The sequence below is a fragment of the Corythoichthys intestinalis genome, chromosome 6 (assembly GCF_030265065.1).
Source record: "Corythoichthys intestinalis isolate RoL2023-P3 chromosome 6, ASM3026506v1, whole genome shotgun sequence".
In the NCBI taxonomy this organism is placed as follows: Eukaryota; Metazoa; Chordata; class Actinopteri; order Syngnathiformes; family Syngnathidae; genus Corythoichthys; species Corythoichthys intestinalis.
The window spans coordinates 54,951,231-54,977,003 of record NC_080400.1 but is presented as its reverse complement, the minus strand read 5'-3'; the positions used below and the strand labels follow the sequence as shown (position 1 = coordinate 54,977,003).

General features: G+C 39.9%; 1 protein-coding gene across 1 annotated transcript in view; it reads left to right on the top strand.

Annotated features, from left to right (window-relative positions):
* The window catches only part of gucy1a2 (guanylate cyclase 1, soluble, alpha 2), a 101,716-nt gene that overhangs the window by 20,447 nt on the left and 55,496 nt on the right, over positions 1-25,773 (top strand). Inside the window, exons 2-4 of the mRNA XM_057839729.1 lie at positions 15,501-15,562; positions 21,017-21,141; positions 23,983-24,887. Coding sequence (XP_057695712.1) covers positions 15,501-15,562; positions 21,017-21,141; positions 23,983-24,887 — 1,092 coding nt within the window. The remainder of the gene's footprint in view (positions 1-15,500; positions 15,563-21,016; positions 21,142-23,982; positions 24,888-25,773) is intronic.

The following is a 25,773-nucleotide window of genomic DNA, read 5'->3' as shown; positions in this document are numbered from 1 at the left end:
CGGGTCAAATTTTACATGGGATGTCAAAGGATCGTATATCGATGCGTTCGAATGTCGAGGTACCACTGTGTATATATCTATATATGTATATACAGTATATACACACATATATGTGTGCGCACATATATGTGTCAAACAATTAAAATTTTAATCGAGTTAATTACAGCTTAAAAATTAATTAATCGTAATTAATCGCAATTCAAACCATCTATAAAATATGCCATATTTTTCAGTAAATTATTGTTGGAATGACAAGATAAGACACAAGACGGATATATACATTCAACATACGGTACATAAGTACTGTATTTGTTTATTATAACAATAAGGCAACAAGATGGCATTAACATTATTAATATTCTCTTAAAGCAATCCATGGATAGAAAAACTTGTAGTTCTTAAAAGATAAATGTTAGTACAAGTTATAGAAATTTTCCATGAAAACCCCTCTTAATGTTTTCGTTTTATTAAAATGTTTTACAATTTTCAATCAAAAAATAAACTAGTAGCTCGCCATTGTTGATGGCATTACACCATGCTCACTCCCCAAACCCACAAAATCATTTGGACCCAAGAGCCAGCAGAGGGCGCCAAACAAGAAAAAACAAGTAACAAGCGGATATTACACTGCTGTCATTTTAATCTGAGCGGGGCATGTGCGTTAATTGCGTCAAATATTTTAACGTGATTAAATAAAAAAAATGAATTACTGCGTTAACGCGATAATATTGACAGTCCTAATATATATATATATATATATATATATATATATATATATATATATATATATATATATAGTATTACCCCCACAAATTGAAATAAAATATTAATTTAAATATTACTCTCCAGATTTCCTATGAATTTTGGGGTTGCATTCCTATATTGAAATTCCTACTGCTTGTACAGCAATGGGACAATACCAGAAGGGGTAAGAGTAATGGTGGGATTCTACCTCCTTCACAATGTAAAGAGAAAGAGCAAATAGCTAGAAATGTCAGACCACAAACAGAATATGGGAACTAGACTTCTGTTAATCTTATTTTAAGAAAAAGCTCTTACGTATGTCAAATGGCTTCAATCTACACACTTGTTATTGTTGGGTTTGTTCTATAAATGGGTGCGTGTTCTAAAACTGACTCTGTTAAGAACCCCTAAGAGTACTGGAATGCCTCTCCTCGTGGGGCATCACTCATGATGAGAAAAGTGAGGGCGCAGCCTAGAACTTAGAACTACACGGCAGGACCTGGATGCACAGTTTCAAAGGCTGCTGTCAGAACACTACGGTGCAATTATTTAAAATCATGCATTGCACAGAAGGTTCCCCTGTTGAAGCCAGTACATGAGAAGGCCCGTCTGAAGTTTGCCAGGGCCCATCTGAGTGATGCAGAAGGGTCCTGGGAGAAAGTCATGTGGGCAGATGAGAGCAAAGTAGAACTTTTTGGAGCAAACTTTACTTGTCGTGTGTGGAGGAAAAAGAAGGATCAGTACAATCCCAAGAACACCATCCCCACTGTGAAGTATGGGGGTGGAATCCAAATGATTTGGGGCTGCTTTTCGGCAAAAGGGACAAGACGACTGTACTGTATAAAGCAGAGGATGAATGGTGAAATGTGTCGTCAGATTTTGAGCCACAACCTCCTTCCCTCAATCAGAGACTTGAAGATGAGTCGTGACTGGATCTGGATCATGATAATGATCTGAAGCTCCAAAGTGTGACGGGTACATGCAGGTCCGCGTGTGTGAGGCGGTACGTGGAAAACCTTCCCTCCGATGCCTTTAAGTAGGGACGCAGACGGCTGCGCCATTGGCTCGAGCTTTATTGGTGCAGTGGTTAGCGTCCCTGCACTGTTTATATGGAGCACGGTGTGGGTTCGTGTCCCAGCCTGGTCAGAGAGGTGGGAGCGGATCGCGTCGGGGCGTGGCACGTTTCAAACCGGTTACATTGGTGCCGTGACCCGGATCGCCAGCGAAGGTTTTCGGGGGGTGAGTGTGACGGGTACACGCAGGTCTGCGTGTGTGAGGCGGTGTGTGGAAAACCTTCCCTCCGATGCCTTCAAGTAGGGACGCTGACAGCTGCGCCGCTGGCTCGAGCTTTATTGGCGCAGTGGTTAGCGTCCCTGCACTCTTGATATGGAGCGCATCTAAACTGACCAAGGAGTGGCTGCGTAAAAAGCATATCAAGGTTCTGGAGTGGCCTAGCCAGTCTCCAGACCTCAATCCAAGAGAAAATATTTGGCTGGAGCTGAAACTTCGTGTTTCTCAACGACTGCTCCGAAACCTGACAGATCCAGAGAAAATTTGTGTGGAGGAATGGCCAAAAACCCTTGTTTGCAGATGTGAAAACATGGTGAAGCTTCTGACCCTCTGTAATTGCAAACAAATGCTTCTGCACTAAATATTAACATTGATTTTCTCAGGGGTACAAATACTTATGAACCCCAGAAAATTTAAATAAATTATTGAAAAATCATACAATGCGACTACCAGATTTTTTTTTTGTTTTTTTTTTTGAGATTACGTCTTTATAAGTGGAAAGGCATCTATGATTGAAATTTCTGACCTCTACTTATTTTCTAAGTGGGTGAACTTGCAAAATCACAAGCGATGCGAATACTTCAGATCCTCACTGTATGTGGGCTGTACATGAACGTCTATGAAGCTGAAAACACTTTGTGCCTGCACATACACACAAACCATCTTCTCTGTTGTAGATGATGTGTGGAATCAAGGGCACAGTCAGAGGCATGGGAAAGTACATTTCAGTTTCGAACATGGGTACAAGTATGGGGGAGAGATGGTAAATCACGACTACAGATTTATTTTTAAAAAATAGAACTCAGGTCCCAGCCTTCACAAGCATTCAGTGTGTTTTGGTTGTTGTTAGTACCAGTAGATACTGTAAATGAACAATCAGTGTCATTTTTGGCACCCCTTTAAATTTTTGTGTCATTCTTTTGGACACAAATACTTATCGGTCTTAGTCATATTTTGTCATTTTAAAATGTGTTGTCTACCTCGACGGATACTCAAATTTAGTGCTGCAATGGTTAATCGATTAAATCGAGTAATTCGATTAGAAAAAAGCTTCGAATCAGATTTGCTTTGAGGATTCGTTTAACTACTGGCGTCGTAATGGTTTGTTTTGAAAGTGTTTGCATTTAGTTTAATTGATTTGGGTGGATACACAGCCCTCTAGTGGCAACAGTGACTGACATAATTCATCTAACATGGCTGTTCCCTATTAAGACCAACATATGGATGTAAGTTTTTGTTTGAGCTAATTTTATTGTTTATGCATTCGTAATTTAGTTTTGAAGTATATTAAGCAGTTTTTTTTGGTCAGAATATGTGTTTGAACTATTTGTTAAGATCATTGTAAAAAAAAAAAATGTTAGCATTTTATAGCATTTAAGCCAGTGGACTTTTGCTATGCAAGTTAGCCAATTGTTCTTTTGTAGACCTTCAATCCTCATTTATTATTATTTTTTTAAATACCGTTTCAGGCTAGGCTTAGGTATTTTAATTTTGTTTTAAATGCATTAATTGCTCTTGTGAAATGAAAGTGCAATTGTGTATAGTTTGAAAATTTTATTTTGTATTAGCATTTAATGGTCTTTTGACAATGCAATCTTAACCTTTGTTTTACATCTCCGAAAATGTATTCTGCAACACATTAAATGTTCCTAATCCAATTACTCGATTATTCGAACTGATAGATTATTCAATTACTTAAATAATCGATAGCTGCAACCCTACTAAAAATGTTTTCGTCTTCAAAATTTCTGAGGATTTAGTCTTAAAAGAAAAGAAAAAAAAAGGTTTTCAAAAATTTCGAATGTAGAACATATTGTAGCATCTAAAAGGATAACGCCTACTTCTTGAGGGTTTTCAAATGGTTTCATTTGCAACGGCAGCACAGAACAAGACATCTGTAAACTGTAGCTGACACCAACAAAACGAAAACAACACAATATCGCGCTCATGCCAGTTTGCCCACACGTTGCTCTCCAGTCCATTCCGTGGTGTGTTAAGGGACAGCATTGAAAACACAACATTCAACACATCAATATTGAAACTTGTAGAATACATGCAACCTGATTCGTTTCGATATGTTTTAGACAGTCCAAATACGGGTTGAAGCACGTGCTGCGTGATTAAAATGTGCCCCAAATGTTCTTCCCATAATAAAACATGTTAACAGAGGTCGGTAGAGTAGCCAAAAGTTTGACTCAAGTAAGAATAGTAGTACTTTAAAATAATATTACTCAAGTAAAAGTAAAAAAAAATATTAATTGGTGAAAATAATATTCAAGCATGGAGTAACATTGTGAATAACTGCTGAAAATGTCAGATTTTTTTGTTTTCTAAAATAGGGGTATATTTTTTTTTCTCAGCACAACTTCATCTATATGAACTGTTTTTATTATTCTGTAATATAGCCCAGTGGTCCCCAGCCTTTTTTGCACCACGGACACTCCCAGCCATTTTCACAAAAAAATCTCCCTCTTTGAAGGGGCCAGAGAATATTTTGTTCTATGAATATACGAACACAAAACTAAGGAAGGATAAGAAAAAAAAAGTTTGTACTATATGTCGTTATTTAGCAGTTGAACATCATGAACAACTGCTTTGGTTGAGAATAAGTTAATCACCAGCCGCCGGTAAGGGTGGGGGGGACATGCAGGACTAGTCACGATGCAGGCTGACTAACTACACGTACAGTCAGCAAATGTCACGCATTTTGAACATACTGTATGACAGAAACGATGTCGCATTTTCATCTCGTCTAGTCAGACAAAAACTGGCAATCATCTCATTACGTTACATCCAAGACACGTTTTAAGCTCGTCGTCATCATGTCATTATCAAGAAAAAAATGTTCATCAACGGAACGGTTTCGTTAGCGTCATCGTTGACGAAAACAACTGTGTCCCTAGTAATTAACAAAATTTGTGTTTTTTCTCAAACAACAGGCAAACACAATTATTTTTTTCTTTACTGCCCCATGGCTCACTGCAACACTGCCTCTTTCTGTCTTTGCTGTTTGTTTCCACACACTCATACGGCTCAAATCACTCCTGTAAATGTCTGTAGTGGGTGGAGGCCTCTGAATGACCTCTCCAGCTGGCACACTGTGTTCTAGCATTGTCACTATAGCCTTGCATTTGAGCTGCATCACACATAATCACATCGGGCCCACCCTCTCAGGGCTACTCTGTCAGATGTGCAAAATAGACCAGCTGTGCATAAACACACAAATATGCACATGCTTGCTAGGAGTGATTAGCAGTTACTTAGAAGAATTGCAACACAATGGATGAGATTGCAGAAATAAGGTTCTGGATCCGATCTGTGTCTTCAGGCTTTTATGGTGCAGTTTGCATTATGTCTATCCAGATATTGCAGCAGTACAAAAATAAATTATAAAATGTGTTTTGTATAAAATCCTCTTAACATCCAAGGATGATATAGTTTTGAGCTGTTCTTTTACAAGTGCATATGTACACTCAGCCTTTCTTGTTACATATGTTCAATACCACAGTAGAAATGTAATAAATTCAAAAATATGAAAAAATACACAAGCCTCTTTATGGGACCTCTGACATTCACAAATCAGTGAAACAATTTTTTGAGAATGTAATGAAAATTAAAAAACAAAAACAAAAAAAAACTGGTATGATATGATGCATGGATACATAGCCATTTTGGAGGCTATACCCAAGTCCACCTAGACCAGAACTCCAGTATCAGTTGAAGATAAACTGAATTGAAACAGATACTATAACTTTTGTAACTACCGTAATTTTCGGACTATAAGCCGCTACTTTTTTCCTTCATTTTGAATCTTGCGGCTTATAGTCCAATCCAGTTTATTTGTTGATTTATTCAAAGAAGATTTAGTCAAAGGATAGACTATAAAATACTACTGCTCGTCTACAAAACACTTAATGGCCTTGGACCAAAATACATGCTTGACTTGTTAGATTCCTATGAGACATCTAGACCCCTAAGGTCATCTGGAACGGGTCTTCTGCATATTCCAAGAACAAGAACCAAGCAGGGTGAGGCAGCATTTAGTTATTATGCTCCTCACCTCTGGAACAAGTTACAGTGCCTTGCAAAAGTATTCGGCCCCCTTGAATCTTGCAACCTTTCGCCACATTTCAGGCTTCAAACATAAAGATATGAAATTTAATTTTTTTTGTCAAGAATCAACAACAAGTGGGACACAATCGTGAAGTGGAACAAAATTTATTGGATAATTTAAACTTTTTTAACAAAAAAAAAACTGAAAAGTGGGGCGTGCAATATTATTCGGCCCCTTTACTTTCAGTGCAGCAAACTCACTCCAGAAGTTCAGTGAGGATGTCTGAATGATCCAATGTTGTCCTAAATGACCGATGATGGTAAATAGAATCCACCTGTGTGTAATCAAGTCTCCGTATAAATGCACCTGCTCTGTGATAGTCTCAGGGTTCTGTTTAAAGTGCAGAGAGCATTATGAAAACCAAGGAACACACCAGGCAGGTCCGAGATACTGTTGTGGAGAAGTTTAAAGCCGGATTTGGATTTCCCAAGCTTTAAACATCTCAAGGAGCACTGTGCAAGCCATCATATTGAAATGGAAGGAGCATCAGACCACTGCAAATCTACCAAGACCCGGCCGTCCTTCCAAACTTTCTTCTCAAACAAGGAGAAAACTGATCAGAGACGCAGCCAAGAGGCCCATGATCACTCTGGATGAACTGCAGAGATCTACAGCTGAGGTGGGAGAGTCTGTCCATAGGACAACAATCAGTCATACACTGCACAAATCTGGCCTTTATGGAAGAGTGGCAAGAAGAAAGCCATAAAAAGATATCCATAAAAAGTCTCATTTAAAGTTTTCCACAAGCCACCTGGGAGACACACCAAACATGTGGAAGAAGGTGCTCTGGTCAGATGAAACCAAAATTGAACTTTTTGGCCACAATGCAAAACGATATGTTTGGCGTAAAAGCAACACAGCTCATCACCCTGAACACACCATCCCCACTGTCAAACATGGTGGTGGCAGCATCATGGTTTGGGCCTGCTTTTCTTCAGCAGGGACAGGGAAGATGGTTAAAATTGACGGGAAGATGGATGCAGCCAAATACAGGAACATTCTGGAAGAAAACCTGTTGGTATCTGCACAAGACCTGAGACTGGGACGGAGATTTATCTTCCAACAGGACAATGATCCAAAACATAAAGCCAAATCTACAATGGAATGGTTCAAAAATAAACGTATCCAGGTGTTAGAATGGCCAAGTCAAAGTCCAGACCTGAATACAATCGAGAATCTGTGGAAAGAGCTGAAGACTGCTGTTCACAAACACTCTCCATCCAACCTCACTGAGCTCGAGCTGTTTTGCAAGGAAGAATGGGCAAGAATGTCAGTCTCTCGATGTGCAAAACTGATAGAAACATACCCCAAGCGACTTGCAGCTGTAATTGGAGCAAAAGATGGCGCTACAAAGTATTAACGCAAGGGGGCCGAATAATATTGCACGCCCCACTTTTCAGTTTTTTATTTGTTAAAAAAGTTTAAATTATCCAATCAATTTTGTTCCACTTCACGATTGTGTCCCACTTGTTGTTGATTCTTGACAAAAAATTAAAATTTTATATCTTTATGTTTGAAGCCTGAAATGTGGCGAAAGGTTGCAAGGTTCAAGGGGGCCGAATACTTTTGCAAGGCACTGTACCTGAACGTCTGAAGTATGCTCAAACTGTTAGCTCTTTTAAATCAGGGCTAAAAACGCTTTTGTTTAGCACTGCATATCCAAAACTGGCTATATATTTCAATCTACCTGCTTTCTATTCCTCTTGTGCTTATCTCCATTGCTGATTTCAATTATTATTATTAGTAGTAGTTTTTGTTATATTTTTGTTTTATTTTTATTTATTTATTTTTATTCTATTTGTGATTAAATGCGATCTTTTGTCTTGGTTTTTACGTTGTATTGATTTAAATGTGATTTTTATGATCTTCATGTAAAGCACTTTGAATTGCCTTGTGTTGAATTGTGCTATATAAATAAATTTGCCTTGCCTTGCCTTATTTAGGTTAATTGGTAAGTCTTTATTTGACAACGGCGTCATAACACTGTCATAATTTTGACACAACACTATCATGGGCAGTAATGTTAATTAATTAATTATGTCACTAACTCCATTTATGTCCAGCTGGGATCTTAACACCCATTCAAAACTGAGATTATTTGCCGGATGACACTAAGTGACATCTGTTATAAGCATTCATTAATGCTCATGACAATGTCATATCATAATTATCATTGTCTAATGACAGTCATATGGTGCCACTGTCAAATAAAGTGTTACAAAATACCATAACTAGCAATTAATGAAACAACTGGAACAGTAACTGAAGAAATAATTAACACAGAAAATTAATTTTGATTATTTCCATCTGTAGTGCTGCAATGCATGCTAGGAGGGATGTTGAACGACAGCAGTGTTGACAGCAGGTGGCAGCAGAAGTTGACTGTCTCCCCCAAGATAGCAGTGATGGTCAAATGAAGCTTCTTAAAGCATTGAAGCTTTGCAGCCAATTGGTTCAAAGCTTCTTGGTGGTTCATTTGGTCTTATGACAGCGGTATGATGCCGCTGTCAAATGAAGTCTTACCGGTTAATATCTTTTGGTGTAAATATCCCATAATACAGTAAGGACAGCTGCAGCTTAGAGTCCTGTACGGCTTATCTATGAACAAATGCCGTCTTTGTGCCAAATTTGGTGGGTAGCAGCTTCTAGCCATGTGCGCCTTATGGTGCGAAAATTCTGGTATGTCTAAAAACCTCAAGCTTGGTTTCAAAATTTTGCAAATGTAACCCAGCTACAAATAAAGGGTTAATTAAATTTAGAAAAAAACAAAACAAAGAAAGTGTTAATTAAATTTAGAAAAAATACATAAAATAAAATAGCATTACAATAAACAATCCTTCTCTTTCAACATTATAAAATAAAACTGCAACTTGAAAACAAATTAAATTGAAAATAAAAATAAAAAAGCACTTAATAAAAGTAAGCCCCTCCCCCAGCTGAGCTTGATGGCTGAGATCGACAGAAGCCTCACAATAGCCACAAGCAGCTGGAGAGAGAAGACCATGCTAAACAGAGTGATGAGGTAGGAAGAAAAACGATTTGATAAAACAGTTAAAAAAGTGACTAAAACCCAGAATATTCATATCCTAGCTCAACAGGGACATCGGCAGAACACTTGAGAAGTGATCAGGAGCGTGAAAAACGCGTCTATTGAGCTTAAACTGTCTCGGTCAGGTCTTTTTGTGAGACTGGATTAAAGATAAGAAGATTCCGGAAATTTGATGGCGAGCTTCCCAGCGTGAAAGACCAAGAAACTTCATCCTTCATGGACAACGCTTCAGTGTGGTAGGACAATACCAACTGACAGGATTCCATACAAACTTTGGAGAAAGAAATACCTTAAACAGGATTAAGGGAAAAAAAAGTGATCACTAGAGTGAAAGACATTTTTGTTTATTATTTTTGGGCCCAATTTTATTTTCTTATATTGTTCTATTGTTCTGTATTGCATTGTTGTTATTGTTGTAGCACGAAGTAAAAAATAATTGCAAACTGCATTATCTGAGCTATTCATTCATGGTTACAGTACAACACTTAGCTCCCTAGTCGAATTGGAATCTTCTGATTATTTTGCGCACTGGTTACAAAGAGGAGGTTACACAAACGTACACTTAAAAACAACAAAGACGGAGGGACTCAAATAGGTCCCATGCTATAAATTTTCCTCTGTCATAATGCATAATGTAAGTAATTCAAAATGTGTTTGTGATCTGGTTTAAGTTTGACGTCTATACTGTTTGTCAAATGATTGCAGTACCCTTTGATGGCTAACAAATTGAGTGAATCTGAATTCAATCACATCTGCCGTAGAAGTGCAACTCATTATTTTAGTACCTGCACACTTAGGCTAGGTTCAGATTGCAGGTCTTAATGTACTTTTCCGACCGAGTGAGGCATTAAAGGCCAAATGTGAAGTAAGCGAATGAATTTCACGCCATAATCGAGTCGTGTTCTCTGCTGCAAACACTTCGAAGATGCCTGCTTCTTCAACCGGTCTGCTTATGATCAAGGATTTGCCAAAAAGTAAGTGTGATTTTTGGATACAGTAGATGGCTGATGACTTTGTCAAAGCAGAGCTGCCAACTGTTGTGGAATGAAGAGTAGAAGCTAGCGACGTTAGCCGAAAGCTAACTCGTGGCAATGCCGGATCATAGTTGTTGTTGCGTTCGCTTGGTTAAGCGTGTTTAAATTGTGCGTGATCTACGATCTTGTGCGAAAGGGTTAATCCACTGTCAATCGGGAAAGGGGTGTGGATGTGCATATAAGCGGGTCGGCGTCGCGGTAATTCACGGTCACGTTGCCGTAAGAGACACACACCGCCGGTGAGTTTGTGCACATTTATTTGTATTTGTATTATGTATTTCCACCTTCATGCTTCAAGCATTGCATTGCTTTTGGACGGTTCGGCGTTTCTTTCACGGTGATTGCATGATAGCCTTCTAGTTTGTGTTTTACGAGAGCCGCTGACAGGTGACAACTGACAACTAGCGTGTTGGTTTAGCGTAGCCATTGAGTCAATCTCGCAGCGACTCAGCGAGCGGCGCAGGTCACACAGTGAATCATGGGAAATGTAGTCTCGGGACAACACTGAAGTGGTGCTTTGTAATCTGTTCGCTTGTGTGAAAAAACTACATTTCCTCATGCCATTAGACGCTTCTACAGGCTCTATCTATCGCTCCGCACAGCCTGCCGAGAGCCCCAAGCTGTGTTCGTACTGTTAGCACCATGTGTTAATAAAGAAACAACGTTGTCAGCACGTCGTGTGTTCGCTACCTATGTCAACAAAAAAAATCATAACAAGACACTATGCACGATCCGTTTAAGAGACGCTGGGACTGGAGAGCTGTGAGTAGTAGGAGGCGAGTGGGTGAGATGAGTGAGAAGCAAAACTTTGTGGTTGAATGTGGCGGCAGTCCGCTATTATTTTGTTTTCTTATTGTTGCCACAGTAAAGTGGAGAAAACCATCAACGACTCATCTTCTTTCCCCCCAACGTTTTTATATCATTATTTTATATGCACGAGAGCTTCCGGATCTGCCAAAATGAACATGAAGTCTGATTATTATTATTTTTTAAACAATGTCATCAGATAGACAAAAACATAAAATTATGTGCAAATTCCTGCATCTTCAAATTATGAAAATAATAACAGCCTATATTTTACCAATCTTGTAATCTCAATGGGTCTTGTCTCCATTCCATGTCAGGTAGTCTAGGTGCACTGTTGCACTGCATCCTGATTAGCGTCTGGCTAATACATGTTAGGTCCAACATAAAATTTCAACCTCCTCTTCTTCCTCCAACTCTTCAAAAACTTGGATCTCCTCCCTTGCGCTCGATCTATTGCTTATATCCAGGGGTGCACATAAGTGGTCCGCATGCGCGCATGCTTACCGGACGTAGACAAACGCGCTGGCCCTCAACGACTTCCATACGATTTTGCGTACCGATGGCTGACCACCGTATTTGCGGCGGACACGAGAAAATAACTTCTCAAAATGTCAAAGAGGCAGGCCACACTGAGTAATTACTTCCGTGTTCCCCCACCCCCGTCAAAAGACAGACAGACGACAGAGACGTCACCGGAGCTACCGAAAAAATTGACTTTTGCTGAAAAGTAGGAGGTACCATGGCTAGAAGCAAATGATGCTCGCACGGAAATGCGGTACAAAATGTGCTGTGAGAATCCCAATGTCGCCGATAAGAGCAGCGCATTTTATGTAGGGTCAAAGAATTTCAGCCATCCAAACTTTGAAAAGCACGAAAAAACAGAGAGCATGTGGCAATTAAGCAAACTATCGATGTCAAACAGGACCCCGCTCACCCTATGGACAAGTGGCGGAATAAAGGTAATGAACAGCGACATGCACTGACAAACGTGTTTTTGCTCGCATTTTACAAAGCTAAACATGCACGTTCAATAAGGTCTTATGAGGAGGACATCCCACTTTTAAAAAGGGTTGGAGTTAATGTGGGAGCTGCATAATGCCCTCTATTTTGAATTGGTGCTTTTTATTTCTTTACATTTCAAAGTAATGGCAATTTTGTTGTGCCAGTTGATGTTAATCAAGCATTAATTGTTAATATAATTAATTAAAGTTAATTGGCTCTAAGTAAAGCTTGTCATAAATTTATCGCATCAGGCGGGTTGGCTCTCAAGCTCAATGAGGACCAAGTCACATCTCCAGGTCCTCCTCTGAGAACCTGGGCAAAAAAATGATGTGCACCCCTGCTTATATCACTGTTTGAATCATTGTTTGAAGGGCTTTGTTAGGCGGCCGTATGGAGCGCTGCCATCGCTGTTCTCGGTGTGACGTATCACTTCCGGGTTCGTCCCCTGTCAGGCTCGAACTTCGGAAACGCGATTATTTTGTCAAATATCCAACATATAAATTATTTTTTCATGCTTTATTTGTTGGACAATGTTTAATTACTTTAATTGTGACCCTATTTGGCATGTTATGAAATTACATCACATTTGGTCTTTAACTTGACTGTCTGAACGCGACAAGTTACATAAAAGGGGACCATTAACAATCCGATCTCCGTCACTTTCGTATGTGGTTAAAATCTGATCTGGGTCACATTTATCAAGAATGTGGCTGCAGTCCGGACTCTCAAGTCTCCCAAATCGGAATTCATGCAGTAATTACGTCAGCAAAGAGCAGGTAGGATGGCAGCGATAGAGCTGTGCATTAGCGTTAGCGCCTAGCTTGAACTGTTTTTAGGCAGGAAGCAGGCTTGAGCACAGTCATGAGACACAAATAAAATGAAAAAAAAAGGATAATCCCGAGAATAAGGATGTCTTGATCAGATTACGTGATGGGAAATCGGGCCAATTGCGCCATTTATCAGAGGATCGGAATCGGGTGAAGTGGATCGGGTTTTTAATCAAAAAAAATATATTTATGTTTTTCTGCTTCATGCTCGTACAGCCTCTCACCCTCCCTCCTGCTAAGTAGTGCAGCTAAACTGGCCAGCTGGTTTGGTACTAAAAGGTAATGATGATTGACAGGTTTGTAGCTTTGATCTTGCCAGAGACGCTGGGTAGCTCTACGATCAAAGTGACAAATCTGTCAATCATTGCTTAGCTTGTTAAACACTAGCGTAAGTGTGCTGTGGCAACTTATTTTGTAAGTGAGAAGCTGTTCGCAGCAGCATGAGTGGATTTGAGCGGACTCACTCAATGAAGCATTTAATAAAGACAAACATTTTTCTATGTTATTCTTGTTTAAAAATAATTCACATTATGAGGGTGACACGGTGGGACAGTAACATGTTTGGAACTTTTTCTTTTTTTTTTAACAATAAACTTTTCAAATTGCTCAGCGCGTGTCGGACTCCGAGTTAGTGCGCATGCGTACTACTTGAACGGGCTCAATGGACAAAGGTAGTCTGAACAAGCACGCCCAAAAAAACAAACAAACAGAAATGACCCAAAAAATCAGAATTGTGCATTAAGACCCGCAGTATGAACCTAGCCTTGGTGGTTGATACACACTTACTCAAGAGGGGCAACAATCTTTCAAATACTATACATTTTCCAGGTTTGAAGTGAGTGAGACTCAGGCCGCCCCCTTCCTACTGCCAAGTCATATGAATACAATATATACAGTGGGGAGAACAAGTATTTGATACACAGTCAATGGGAAAACCCATTGGCAGTGTATCAAATACTTGTTCTCCCCACTGTAAATTATACAGTGTATAATGTTTATAAGAACATGTAACAACATGTCTAGTTTGATATATAGCTGAATATTAAAGTGCGAAGCTTGCAGTCTGTCTCCAAACTGTGCCAGAGATGTACCTACATACACTATTATAGACTCAAATATATGGCGAACTACAATTTAGAGCAACATTGATTTCCATAATTAATTTAAGAAACACAGTGATACAATTAAACCAACATTCTCAACTACCAAATAATTTGGATGAACTAAAATAACTAGAGAAATGGAGCTCTGGGTCTGAACATAGCCTTGGCCAGGCTTGGGTTGGATCCCTTTTACAACTGTATCTTGGCTTGAAAAAAAAATCCCCAAATGAGCTGTACAGGGTTAAGGAAAAATCAAAGGTGGAAACTTTTTAAAATTGTTTTTAAACATTTTTTTAATAATTACAAAAACCTGTCATTTGAACAAGCATGTATATAGCGGAAAACACTCAGGTGACCTGAAGTTCCGCTCTGAGACCTCCAATTTGGCAAATTTCAAAACTGTCTCATATGCATGTGTGATACATTATTGGAAAGCGTAAAATCTCAATTTTCTACGGGAAGAAAAAAATTTCAACAGGAGGGCATTTAAAAAAAACAAAAACAAAACTTTTTTTAAACAGCAAAACCCTAACTGGAGGTGAGAGCACGTGAGAGCATAATTAAATACGCCATGATTGTAATTCAATTTAATTAAATTCAATTTTATTTGTATAGCCCTAAATCACAACAAGGTTGTCTCAAAGGGCTTTGCATAGGAATCAGCAAATGAAGCAAGATGAATAAATAAAGTTCAAGTCCTGGGCATCCCCCATCCTTAGACCCTCCATGTTGGCAAGGAAATTTTAACGAGATATTATCGCGTACTTACCTTGTTTCGATCCAAAAACTCCATGTAGCATGTATCATCGAGTGTCTGTTTCATATATTTACCCTTTTAAAAGTTTTTTTTTTTTTTTTTTCTTTGTTCGGATCGATTATTTATCATCTAACATATCGGGGAAAATGTGACAGTAACAAAAAAAAAAAAAAAACAATTAATTGATAGTTATGAAGTAGATATCTGTGACTTATTTACAGACGCCAATTTTGTCATTGTGACGTAATTTGTTTAAAAGTTTAAAATATGCGACTGAATAATTTTTTAATGTTGTTTTTTTAATGAAATATTAGACATCGATTAAGGATTCAAAGCTAAAAATGACACACATTTTGAATAATAAATAAAATTCATTACCTTCGTTTTATGGCTAGGTTGAAACAAAAGCAGTTGCGCGATGTCTGTAAACGGGGGTTTCCAGGGTAAAACTGACAAATTAAAAATAGTTCGGGGGCTTAATGCGCCATGAATCTTCTATAGAAGCCTATAGACATATTGTTCTATCAAACACAACAGTTTTTTTGGCTTAAAATTCAACAGTTTATTTTAGAGAGGAGTGCAAGAGCAGAAACTGCTTTTTCAGTCTTGACTGTTTTCCGCCATATACATTTTCTATCCACTCTCGAACCACCATGGCTTTTCATATGTAATCTTACTCATGTCATTGAAAATTGTGATGTTGTTTTGAAAATACTTTGCATAAGCAAACAGTAATGACTGAATCCTAATTTTTTTTTTTAAACTTCTTACAGACACAGACTGTTCAAGAGGCTTTGGAGAGGACTCTGAAGTTTTACAGGCAACAAGAAATCAGGTAGATTCAGTGTTCTGTCTGTGGTATTTCTCTATCCTTAATTGACCTTTCACAAAAGCTCTGCACCCCTTAGTCAGGGTTTCTAACCTGAAAAAGCTTCGTGGCTCCAGGCATATACCGGAGTGTTTTAAGTGATTTATTTTAGAGCAATACCAGTGCAATGTCATCCCGACTGAGTCAAAATGGTTTACAATACGCAGCGGAGGGTTATATTGAAAATATAAAAATTATAGCAAGCTACAGAAGCAAGAAACATACAGGTTCAACACTCACTGAAAAGAAAACAGTTGGGATACTAAGGTGTCCATTCACAAAATGTTACATGAAAAATAAAAACAAAATAAATCCTATTTAGAATGCTTTGGTGACTTCAAAAGAGGAAGCATCGCTGTATGCTGGTGCAATCATAGAACAAACTGCAAACGAAGTCATGACGTTAACTACTACTACTACTACTATACTTATATTTCTGGCCTCTGCTTAAGCCATACAGCTCCGTAGTTAACTTCTAGGGTTAGCTTAATTACGTCTGAATGCTTAATTATTTTAGCTCAGAGGGACACCGTACGTCCTGTTTAAAGTGCCTGTGACAGCATAAAATATCTTAATTAGCATTATTATGTGAATTGGAATAATATTTTCAGACGATTCAACTATATACAACATTTTGGCAAAGCGCAGATGACAAGAAATTAGTTTTTTAATCTGCAGTTTTGCCCCGCCTGTCATGATCGCGCTCTAGCGTCCCCAGCTGGATGGTGATGTCGGCAGGGTAATGATTTAATCTCTTTTAGAATTCAGCCCATTGAGGGGGAAGATTCAGATTGAGGAAAATACTACAGAGAGCAGCAAAATATGCCAAATAAATTGTATAGTCTTGACAAATAACAGTCTTGTGCTAAATGGAATATGAAATATTAAAAAGGCATTTATTCAGTACGACAGGGCAAAATTACTGCATAATGGTCAAAACTGTCGACTTCTTGCACCTCCCGAACGGTATTTTATGCCACCGGAGTTAGTCCGGCTTTTGTCATTTCCCTGCCCCAGCTTCGGAGACGGAGGAAAGAGTGTAAACAACACAGGATCCGTGACAGCTAGCCGACATTTTAGCCAAAGCCGAGCCGCATTTCCAAGTTTTTCTGCGGCGGGCAGGCAGTGCTCGTTGCCAGGGAGAGAAAGGGTAATGCTGAAAATAACAAATCACACAAAACTACTCCAACTCATGCAGGGGTCGCGTTAACCGAATATTTTCCGTCGTTGACCGGTTTTTTTCAACGGTGACGGAAAAAACTGAAGTCCGTCCGTCATTTTGACAGGTTGCAATTCACACCCCAGACCACAGGGTGGCGAGTGAGCATATTAATTAGCTATTGTCTCTCTTAATGCATGACGTCGTTGGCTATTCTGTCAGAATATTGTAGCATCACCGGGGTCTGGCGGCGGCACCGTGATTGACACATCAACGCAAGGTTCTTATTGGTGCACCCGGTGTGCCAGCGCGTCATCCAATTGGTGGACTAGATTGCCACCTGTGTATAGACCCCAATCACATGACGTCACAACTCCGCCCCCCTGACTGGAGCCGCTATATTGTGTGTCAGCTTGTCGTGTTTACACATTACCGCTATGTACATGCCTCCTATTACGGCGTGTTTTTCTGCTCGTTAACATTAATAATCAAAAGGGTGAAGGCGTGTGTGGCGGTTGGTTGCAGTAACAGAGAAGATAGACGGAGAGACTTGAAGTTCTACCGTATTCTGAGAGACCCGAAGAGGAGAGCGAGATGGACTGCTGTAATTCAACAATAAATCTGGGCACCAAACGATCACCACAGACTATGTAGTAGTCATTTTATATCTGGTAAGATGCATTTAATAAATATTTAGAAGATTTTGGACTGACAACCACAATTAAGATCATTGTGTGACGTTGGTGATTGGGGTCTATATAGTTGCCTCTTTTTCTTTGGGGGCGGAGTTGTTGTTTTGTTGGTGTTGTTCGCGGTAAGCAGAGTAAAAAGAGGGAGAAAAATAACACGACTTCCGTGTCTAATTTTTCGCCGCCAAGCAAGCGTTACAATATTAATTAAAAATGAATGAAAACTAATTACTATTGAATATGTCATCATTATCATTTTAAAAATTTAAGTGACGGGTAAAAATAGATTATGACCGGATTTTTATGACCCTGTCAGTCAAAATGACAGACAACGAAAATGTCTAGCGCAACCTCTGAACTCATGTCATATGGCGGAGGGGTTGATTGTCTTTACCAATTGGCCAGCCCACGACGCAGGCAGTGCTTGTCGCCGGGGAGAGCAGAGGAAACGCCGAAAATGTAAACAAAACAAGAGTAGTATTATCGCTCACAAAATGCAAACCACCTCCTTATTAAAACGTTTGCCATGATCCCAGTATTTGACATAATGTAAAACACGAAGCTTACTCACTTCCTTGTCCGTCAAATGTTTCCTCAGTTGTTGGACTTTTTTTTGCCTATCGCGTTGAACAAGAATCTTTTGGAAATCCAAAAAGCCTCACACCACTCTCCCTGGTGCAGCAACAAAAGCCTGCAGCACACTGGGCTGGCGTGATGCAAAAAATAAATGAATTAATTTACAAAATCAGCTGAATCCTCAGTCCATTTGCATGCTATAAAGCAATGGCTGTGTTGTGAGATGGTGACCCGGGTGACGTCACATTCGCATTTTTCCTTAACTCGAGACTGGAGCCGGAAGTCACTCATTTTTATGGTGCGGGATTAAAGAAAATTTAATAAATAAAATGATCGCTTCCCTCTATATTCTCTCTATATTCAAATATTTTTACTAGGAGCACAGTGGCCCCTAGGGGCGTAAGCACAGGATTCAAGGGCGCACACTGTAAATTGACATGCAAAGTAACTAAGTTAACACATTTTCATTGTTTAACCGGTTCTTTTCATAACAAATGCATAAAACTACAAACGTATGAGTATTTTATTCAGTTTTTACATCAAACAGTATACTGTTTACAAATTTGGTCAACATGGGAATTTTGTTTTATTTTTATCGCTGTCACCTGGCACTACAACCATTCAGCAACAGATTTATTGATTGACAAATCATCTGCGAGGACAGTGGCCAACTCGGAAATTGACATCCACATTCCACACTTTGTCAACAAGGAGTAGCATATCATTTTAGCATTGTGCGACTAGCACATACTTTATGATACCTCTCGGCATGATTACCGGGACATAAATAAAAAAGCAGCAATATGAGAAGTTCTTGACGGAAAAGACTGGAAATTTAAAACACCCTCCAAATTTATGGCGAATCAGGGACGAGCGATGACACACAGGCAGAAAGCGGTGCGTATGGCTGTCGCTTGCCGTTGCAGTTGCATCGCGTCCCGTGTGTTGGCTTTCAGCTCAACGGCGATGACTTTGGGATTTCGTCATCGCTTCCTGTGTGTCGAGCCCCTTAGTCGGACTTATTTCCCCCGTCGGGCTCCTTTGAAACAGTGGTGGCGGGTTTGATTGAAAGAAAATAGTCACTTATTGTCCTTGTCGCCATTGTTTGCAAGCGCTGTCAAGTTTTCCCAACAAGACCCCAATTATAAACTTCTCCACACATCGCCTACCTCCACCTTCTTTTTCTTCAGTTGTATTTTCCCTTGGCAAACTAGCTCCTTGACCAACAAGTGGATTTAAAGTGCCTGTGACACGAAAAAGCATGTTTATTTCATAATACACGCAGTATTTTAAGCTCCTAAATGAAATGGACCACTTGGATGTGTGAAGAAGCGATCGATATATTTATTCCAATTTTTTTTATATATGCTCTTTAATGGGCTGGGTCCCAGACTATTTCTCACAGTGTTTGAAAAATACAGGGAGAATAGTCTGGCGGTGCCAGGCAAGCATATTGGCCAAAACAAGCCCCACTCCTGCGGGACCATGTGACTTATGAGGAAGTGAGTAAACATTGTTTTTTGTATTATGTCAAATACTGGGATGATTTTAATATGTAGGTGGCTTGCATTTTGTGGCTGACATGCTCCTTGTCCCCTCGGCCGACGACCAGCGGCTTGTCGCATCCCCCCCCACCCCAGGGAAAGCACTATACTCAGCTTATTGCCCTCTTCATGTGCCCGGTGTTCTGTCAAATTTTCCAACCGATCAGAAATGGCAACTTTGTGTTAAAATAGCCGCGAATACAACGATTACTAAGTAAACACTACAAACCTTCTTTAAATAAAGGTCTACTTACGTTTGATCATAGATGGGCATATAAAAAGCTCTCCTCATACACATATTGTCATGTTAGCTGCATAAGAACTGCAGCCGCCCTCCTATGAGTCTCTCGCCGTTTACGACTTCGCCGTGTAGTAAAGCATTATTTTGCCATATTGGTGTTAACCATTTGGCAGCTACACGGTCCTCTGACATCGGCCGGTTTCTTCCGGCGGTCATTGTCCAGCTGCTTCTCCACAAACCAGCCCTCTGCCCTCAGCAGGGGAACGACGAGCTTTAACTTGTTCGCCACCGGGCGGGTTGCCGATCAGCGAGATAATTGACAACCCAGTCATCATGTGAAATGATCTGGGCTAGTTATGTGTGATTTTCCGATTCAAAGACTTTGAAACATCACTCGGTTCGGGTTAGCATGTCGGCTAGCTGTCACCCCTCTTTGTTTGTTTACATTCTCCAAAGCCAGGGAAGTGAAACGACATAAGCCCGACTTGGCATAAAATATCGTTCGGGAGGTGCGACAGTAAAGGTGAAGTCAACAGTTTTGACCGGTATGGAGTAATTTTGCCATGTCGTCCTGAATAAATTCATTTTTTTTTATTTCATATTCCATTTAGCACAAGACTGTTATTTGTCATGACCATGCCATTTATTTAGCTGTTGGGGAAAAATACTTGGATAAAAAGAATATCCTGTAAAAATATTGGAGTGAAGAGACTGAAACAATGACATTTTGCGGCTCTCTTCGTCGTGTTTTCCTCATTCTGAATAACTCTCCCTCAATGGGCTGAATAGTATAACCGATGAGCCCATTCTCCCGCTGACGTCATCCACCTGTTGGGGACGCTAGAGCCCTATAATGGTAGGCGTGGCTAACCAGCAGATTAAAAGACAAATTTCTCGTCATCTGCGCTTTGCTAAATTGTTGTATATAGTCGAATCGTCTTCAATTCACATAATAATGCTATTTAGGACGTTTTTCTCCTGTCGTACACACTTTAAATTGAACCGTTAAGGAGTTTCTCAGCAAAAAAACAAAAACAGAAACGCAATGTTACTGGTCGCACATGAGCGAGTAGATAAAAAAAAAAAAAAAAAAACTCCAGTTGGCTCTAATTTTAGTTGCAAAATAATATTGGTCGCAGTCTGGAGCCCTGACTTGATGGTAAATTAGGTTGTACTACTTTCTAGTCATTGCTTATTTTGGGTTACTGACAGGTGTCCGGATTCTGGTAAGGAGGACCTGAAAAGTGAAAGCCAAGATGAGAAGTGCCCATTTCTAGAAAATTCTGGTTCAGAAGAGGATGTTCTTCAAATTCTACAGTACATGGCCACCATACTGGGTAAAACCTGTTGGTATATTTGTGTGTCAGCGTGTATGTGTGCGCGTGTTCAGAAACAGGATTATTGAGTACTCCAAGTTTATATGGAACTTGTGTTTTAGTTTCTTTCTCTTGGCTTTTTTTGTATCCCGCAAAAGATGAAACCTGCATGTGCAAACTATCGTTTGTTCTTGTGTTGATGTCTTTATTCCATGAGACCCTCAAGTGTATTCCATTAGTTTGAAATAAAGTCATTGGGCAAATTAGGTTACGAAAATATTAGTGTCCCACAGTAGTGTTTCATGCTACTCTAAGATTCACCTAGGCTACAACAATAAACGTAATTTAAGTGCATTTGTTTACATTGTACAATTGTTACTGTGTTTAAAAATGACATTACAGTGGGGCAAATAAGTATTTAGTCAACCACTAATTGTGCAAGTTCTCCCACTTGAAAATATTAGAGAGACCTGTAATTGTCAACATGGGTAAACCTCAACCATGGGAGACAAAATGTGGAAAACCATCCAGAAAATCACACTGTTTGATTTTTAAAGAATTTATTTGCAAATTATGGTGGAAAATAAGTATTTGGTCAATACCAAAAGTTCATCTCAATACTTTGTTATGTACCCTGTGTTGGCAATAACTGAGGCCAAACGTTTTCTGTAACTCTTCACAAGCTTTTCACACACTGTTGCTGGTATTTTGGCCCATTCTTCCATGCAGATCTCCTCAAGAGCAGTGATGTTTTGGGGCTGTCGTTGGGCAACATGGACTTTCAACTCCCTCCACAGATTTTCAATGGGGTTGTGATCCGGAGACTGGCTAGGCCACTCCAGGACCTTATAATGCTTCTTACGAAACCACTTCTTTGTTGCCCTGGCTGTGTGTTTGGGATCATTGTCATGTTGAAAGACCCAGCCACGTCCCATCTTCAATGCCCATGCTGATGGAAGGAAATTTTTACTCAAAATCTCTCGATACATTGCCCCATTCATTCCTTCCATTACACAAATCAGTCGTCCTGGGCCCTTGGCATAAAAACAGCCCCCCAAAGCATGATGTTTCCACCCCCATGCTTCACAGTGGGTATGGTGTTCTTCTGATGCAATTCAGTATTCTTTCTCTTCCAAACACGAGAACCTGTGTGTCTACAAAAAAGTTTTATTTTGGTTTCATTTGACCATAACAAATTCTCCCAGTCCTCTTCTGGATAATCCAAATGCTCTCTAGCAAAGCGCAGACGGGCCTGGACGTGTACTGGCTTCAGCAGGGGACACGTCTGGCAGTGCAGGATTTGAGTCCCTGGCAGTGCATTGTGTTACTGATAGTAGCCTCTGTTACTGTGGTCCCAGCTCTCTGTAGGTCATTCACTAGGTCCCCCCCGTGTGGTTCTGGGAATTTTTGCTCACCGTTCTTGTTGTCATTTTGACGCCACGGGGTGAGATTTTGCATGGAGCCCCAGATCGAGAGAGATTATCAGTGGTCTTTTATGTCTTCCATTTTGTAATAATTGCTCCCACAGTTGATTTCTTTACACCAAGTGTTTTACCTATTGCAGATTCAGTCTTCCCAGCCTGGTGCAGGTTAGAATTTTGTCTCTGGTGTCCTTCGACAGCTCTTTGGTCTTGGTCATAGTGGAGGTTGGAGTGTGACTGACTGAGGTTGTGGACAGGTATCTTTTATACCGATAATGAGTTAAAACAGGTGCCATTAATACAGGTAACGAGTGGGGCCTCATTATATCTCATTAGAATGAGATACACCTCTTTGACAGCCAGAAATCTTCCTTGTTTGTAGGTGACAAAATACTTATTTTCCACTCTAATTTGGAAATAAAGTCTTTAAAAATCAAACAATGTGATTTTCTGTTTTTTTTTCTCCACATTCTGTCTCTCATGGTTGAGGTTTACCCATGTTGACAATTACAGGCCTCTCTAATCTTTTCAAGTAGGAGAACTTGCACAATTGGTGGTTGACTAAATACTTATTTGCCCCACTGTATTTGCTCCATAACACTAAATGATATCTGTTATAAGCATTCATTAATGCTCATGACAGTGTCATGTCATAATTATGATCTTCTCATGGGAGTCTTATAGAGCCACTGTCAAATAAAGTGTTACCAAATACCATAACTAGCAATTAATGAAACGACTAGAACAGTAACTGAAGAAATAATTAGCACAGAACATGAATTTTGATTGTTATTTACAGCTGTAGCGCTGCAATGCATGCTAGAAGGCATGTTGGACAGCAACAGTTTTGACAGCAGGTGGCAGCAGAGGTTAACAGTCTACCCCAAGGAGGCAGTGATGGTCAAAGCTTTGCAGCCAATTGGTTCAAAGCCTCATGGTGTTTCCTTTGGTCTTATGACAGTCGTATGATGCCGCGGTCAAATAAAGTGTTACCAGTTAATATCTTTTGGTGTAAATATCCCATGATACAGTGAGGACAGCTATGGCTTATCTATGAACAAATGCTGTTTTTATGTCAAATTTGTTGGGTGGCAGCTTATAGTCAAGTGCGACTTATAGTGCGAAAATTACGTAAGATATTTTTTTAGTAAAAACTCAATCCTTTTCACCCAATTCCGCTCTGAAAAATGACGCGATCGGAACGGGACGTGCCCAATTTTTAAAAATTCATTTATTTACAAAACGTTGATTACATAAAGCATATACTATTCAATATATTCAAAATAAATGTCACATTCTTCTGTGTGAGTGGACAAAAAGCTACAGTATATGCCATATTTTTTAAATACAATTTTAGTTCTTGCAAGTTTACTGGCATCTGTTTGCTAATAACCAATCCTGTCTTACACTGTTGTTACTTTTTGTTTCTTTTCTGGCTTAGGAGTACCATTCTTTGAGCTGCGTGAGCACTTTGGCGAGGAATTTTTTGGCCTTTGCTTTGAAGAAAATGAGCGTGTGCTCAGGGCTGTTGGTGGCAACCTCCATGACTTTTTTAACGGCTTTGATGCTATTTTGGAACACATACGCACCTCCACGGGTCGCCGTGCCTCATCGGAAAGCCCTTCCTTTCAGTGTAAGGATCCCCACGAGGAAGAGAAGGGCCGGAGAAAATTGGACAAAGCTGGAGAGAAAGGAGCACAAGATGGCCGAGGGAAGTTGCTACTCCTACATTGTTTTAACCCTGCACCTGTGGTAGGATTGGTCATGCCTGGGCTAATCAAAGCAGTTTCCAGACGAATCTTTCATTCAGAAGTGGAAGTAGAAGAAGTGTCCCCTCTGACTCCGTTATTGCCTAAAGAAGATGCATGTCACAACTATGGCGATTCCACTACACCAACTCCAACTGGGTCCCCATCCGCCTCCCCTTCCTACTCCCCCTCCCCACCCTCAACATTCCCAACCACGGCTCCTACAGTATATATATCCTTCCAAATCCAAGAAACTCGTCAGTCGTACCCCATCCTAAATGCTGCCCCCGTATGTCCCAAAAAGTCCTCCTTCTCACTTTCTACCAACCCCAGTGATTTACGCATCGGCCTGGCCACATTTTGCCGTGCCTTTCCATTTCACCTTGTTCTCGGCCCTGGGATGGAACTTCTGCAGCTTGGCGAGGGATTCAGGAGGCAGGCTCGTATCGAGCCACATCGGATTCTCTGGTTCAGCGACTGTTTTGAGATTGTATCACCTAAGATGGAGCCTTCGTTCCAAGGGATCCTACTGAGACTTGCATCTCCTTTTACTATCCGAACAAGACCTGACACCACGCAGTTGGGGACCAAGGAAAAGGTAAAATAATCAAATATTCCTTGCTTTAAGATGATAATGGTGAGTGGATCACAAAATGAAAAGACTGTACTAAAATTATTTTATACGCAGATTAGTGTTGCACCGATACCATTTTTGGCCCCTATACCGATACTTGACTGTGCAGTATCAGCCGATACCATACCAATACCATTTTGTTACATAAATAAACCTTTGGCTCTCAAAGGCCAAAATAGTGCTAAATTCGTGAAATTAAAACATGTATAATACCAGCCCAACAGTGAGAAAGTAAAAATACAATGAATGAACTGAATAAACTCTTTAAAACCCTGAGTATTGGCACTCAAAGGCCAAACAGTGCAACTTTCAATAAATTTTAAGTAATAATAATTGACCACAGCATCCTGTCTCTCTATTAGCCTCTCTCTCTCTGTACACCAGCAGCAACATACTCTTAGCCGCTTAGCTTAGCTTACTTCCACAGCACTTTTGAATAGGCTTGCCACCCGTCCTTTGAAATAAGGAATCGTTCCGAATTGGGAATTAAAAGTTGCTTTCCATATGTAACCAATACGGAATACGTATAAATAGATACATTTCTTTGCAGTTTGAGGATGTCCCTTTTTATCGTTGCCTGTACGGCATTGGGCGGAAGGGGGGAGTTCCTTATTTCTATTTCTGAAAGGTGGCAACCCTACTTTGGAAACAGGTCTCAAAGACAAAAATGTAAAGTAGACGTAGTGAACTGACCAGAGATTGTTGCTCCAGTCCAGCCCCCTTCCTCTGGATAGCAGTCCTGCTGTTGCAGCCTCAAACTCCTTGTGTTCGTTCACATTTTTCGTCTTCAAAAGTTGTATCTGGTTCGAGGTATTGACTGGCCGATTTAACTCCACCTCTCGAAATTTTC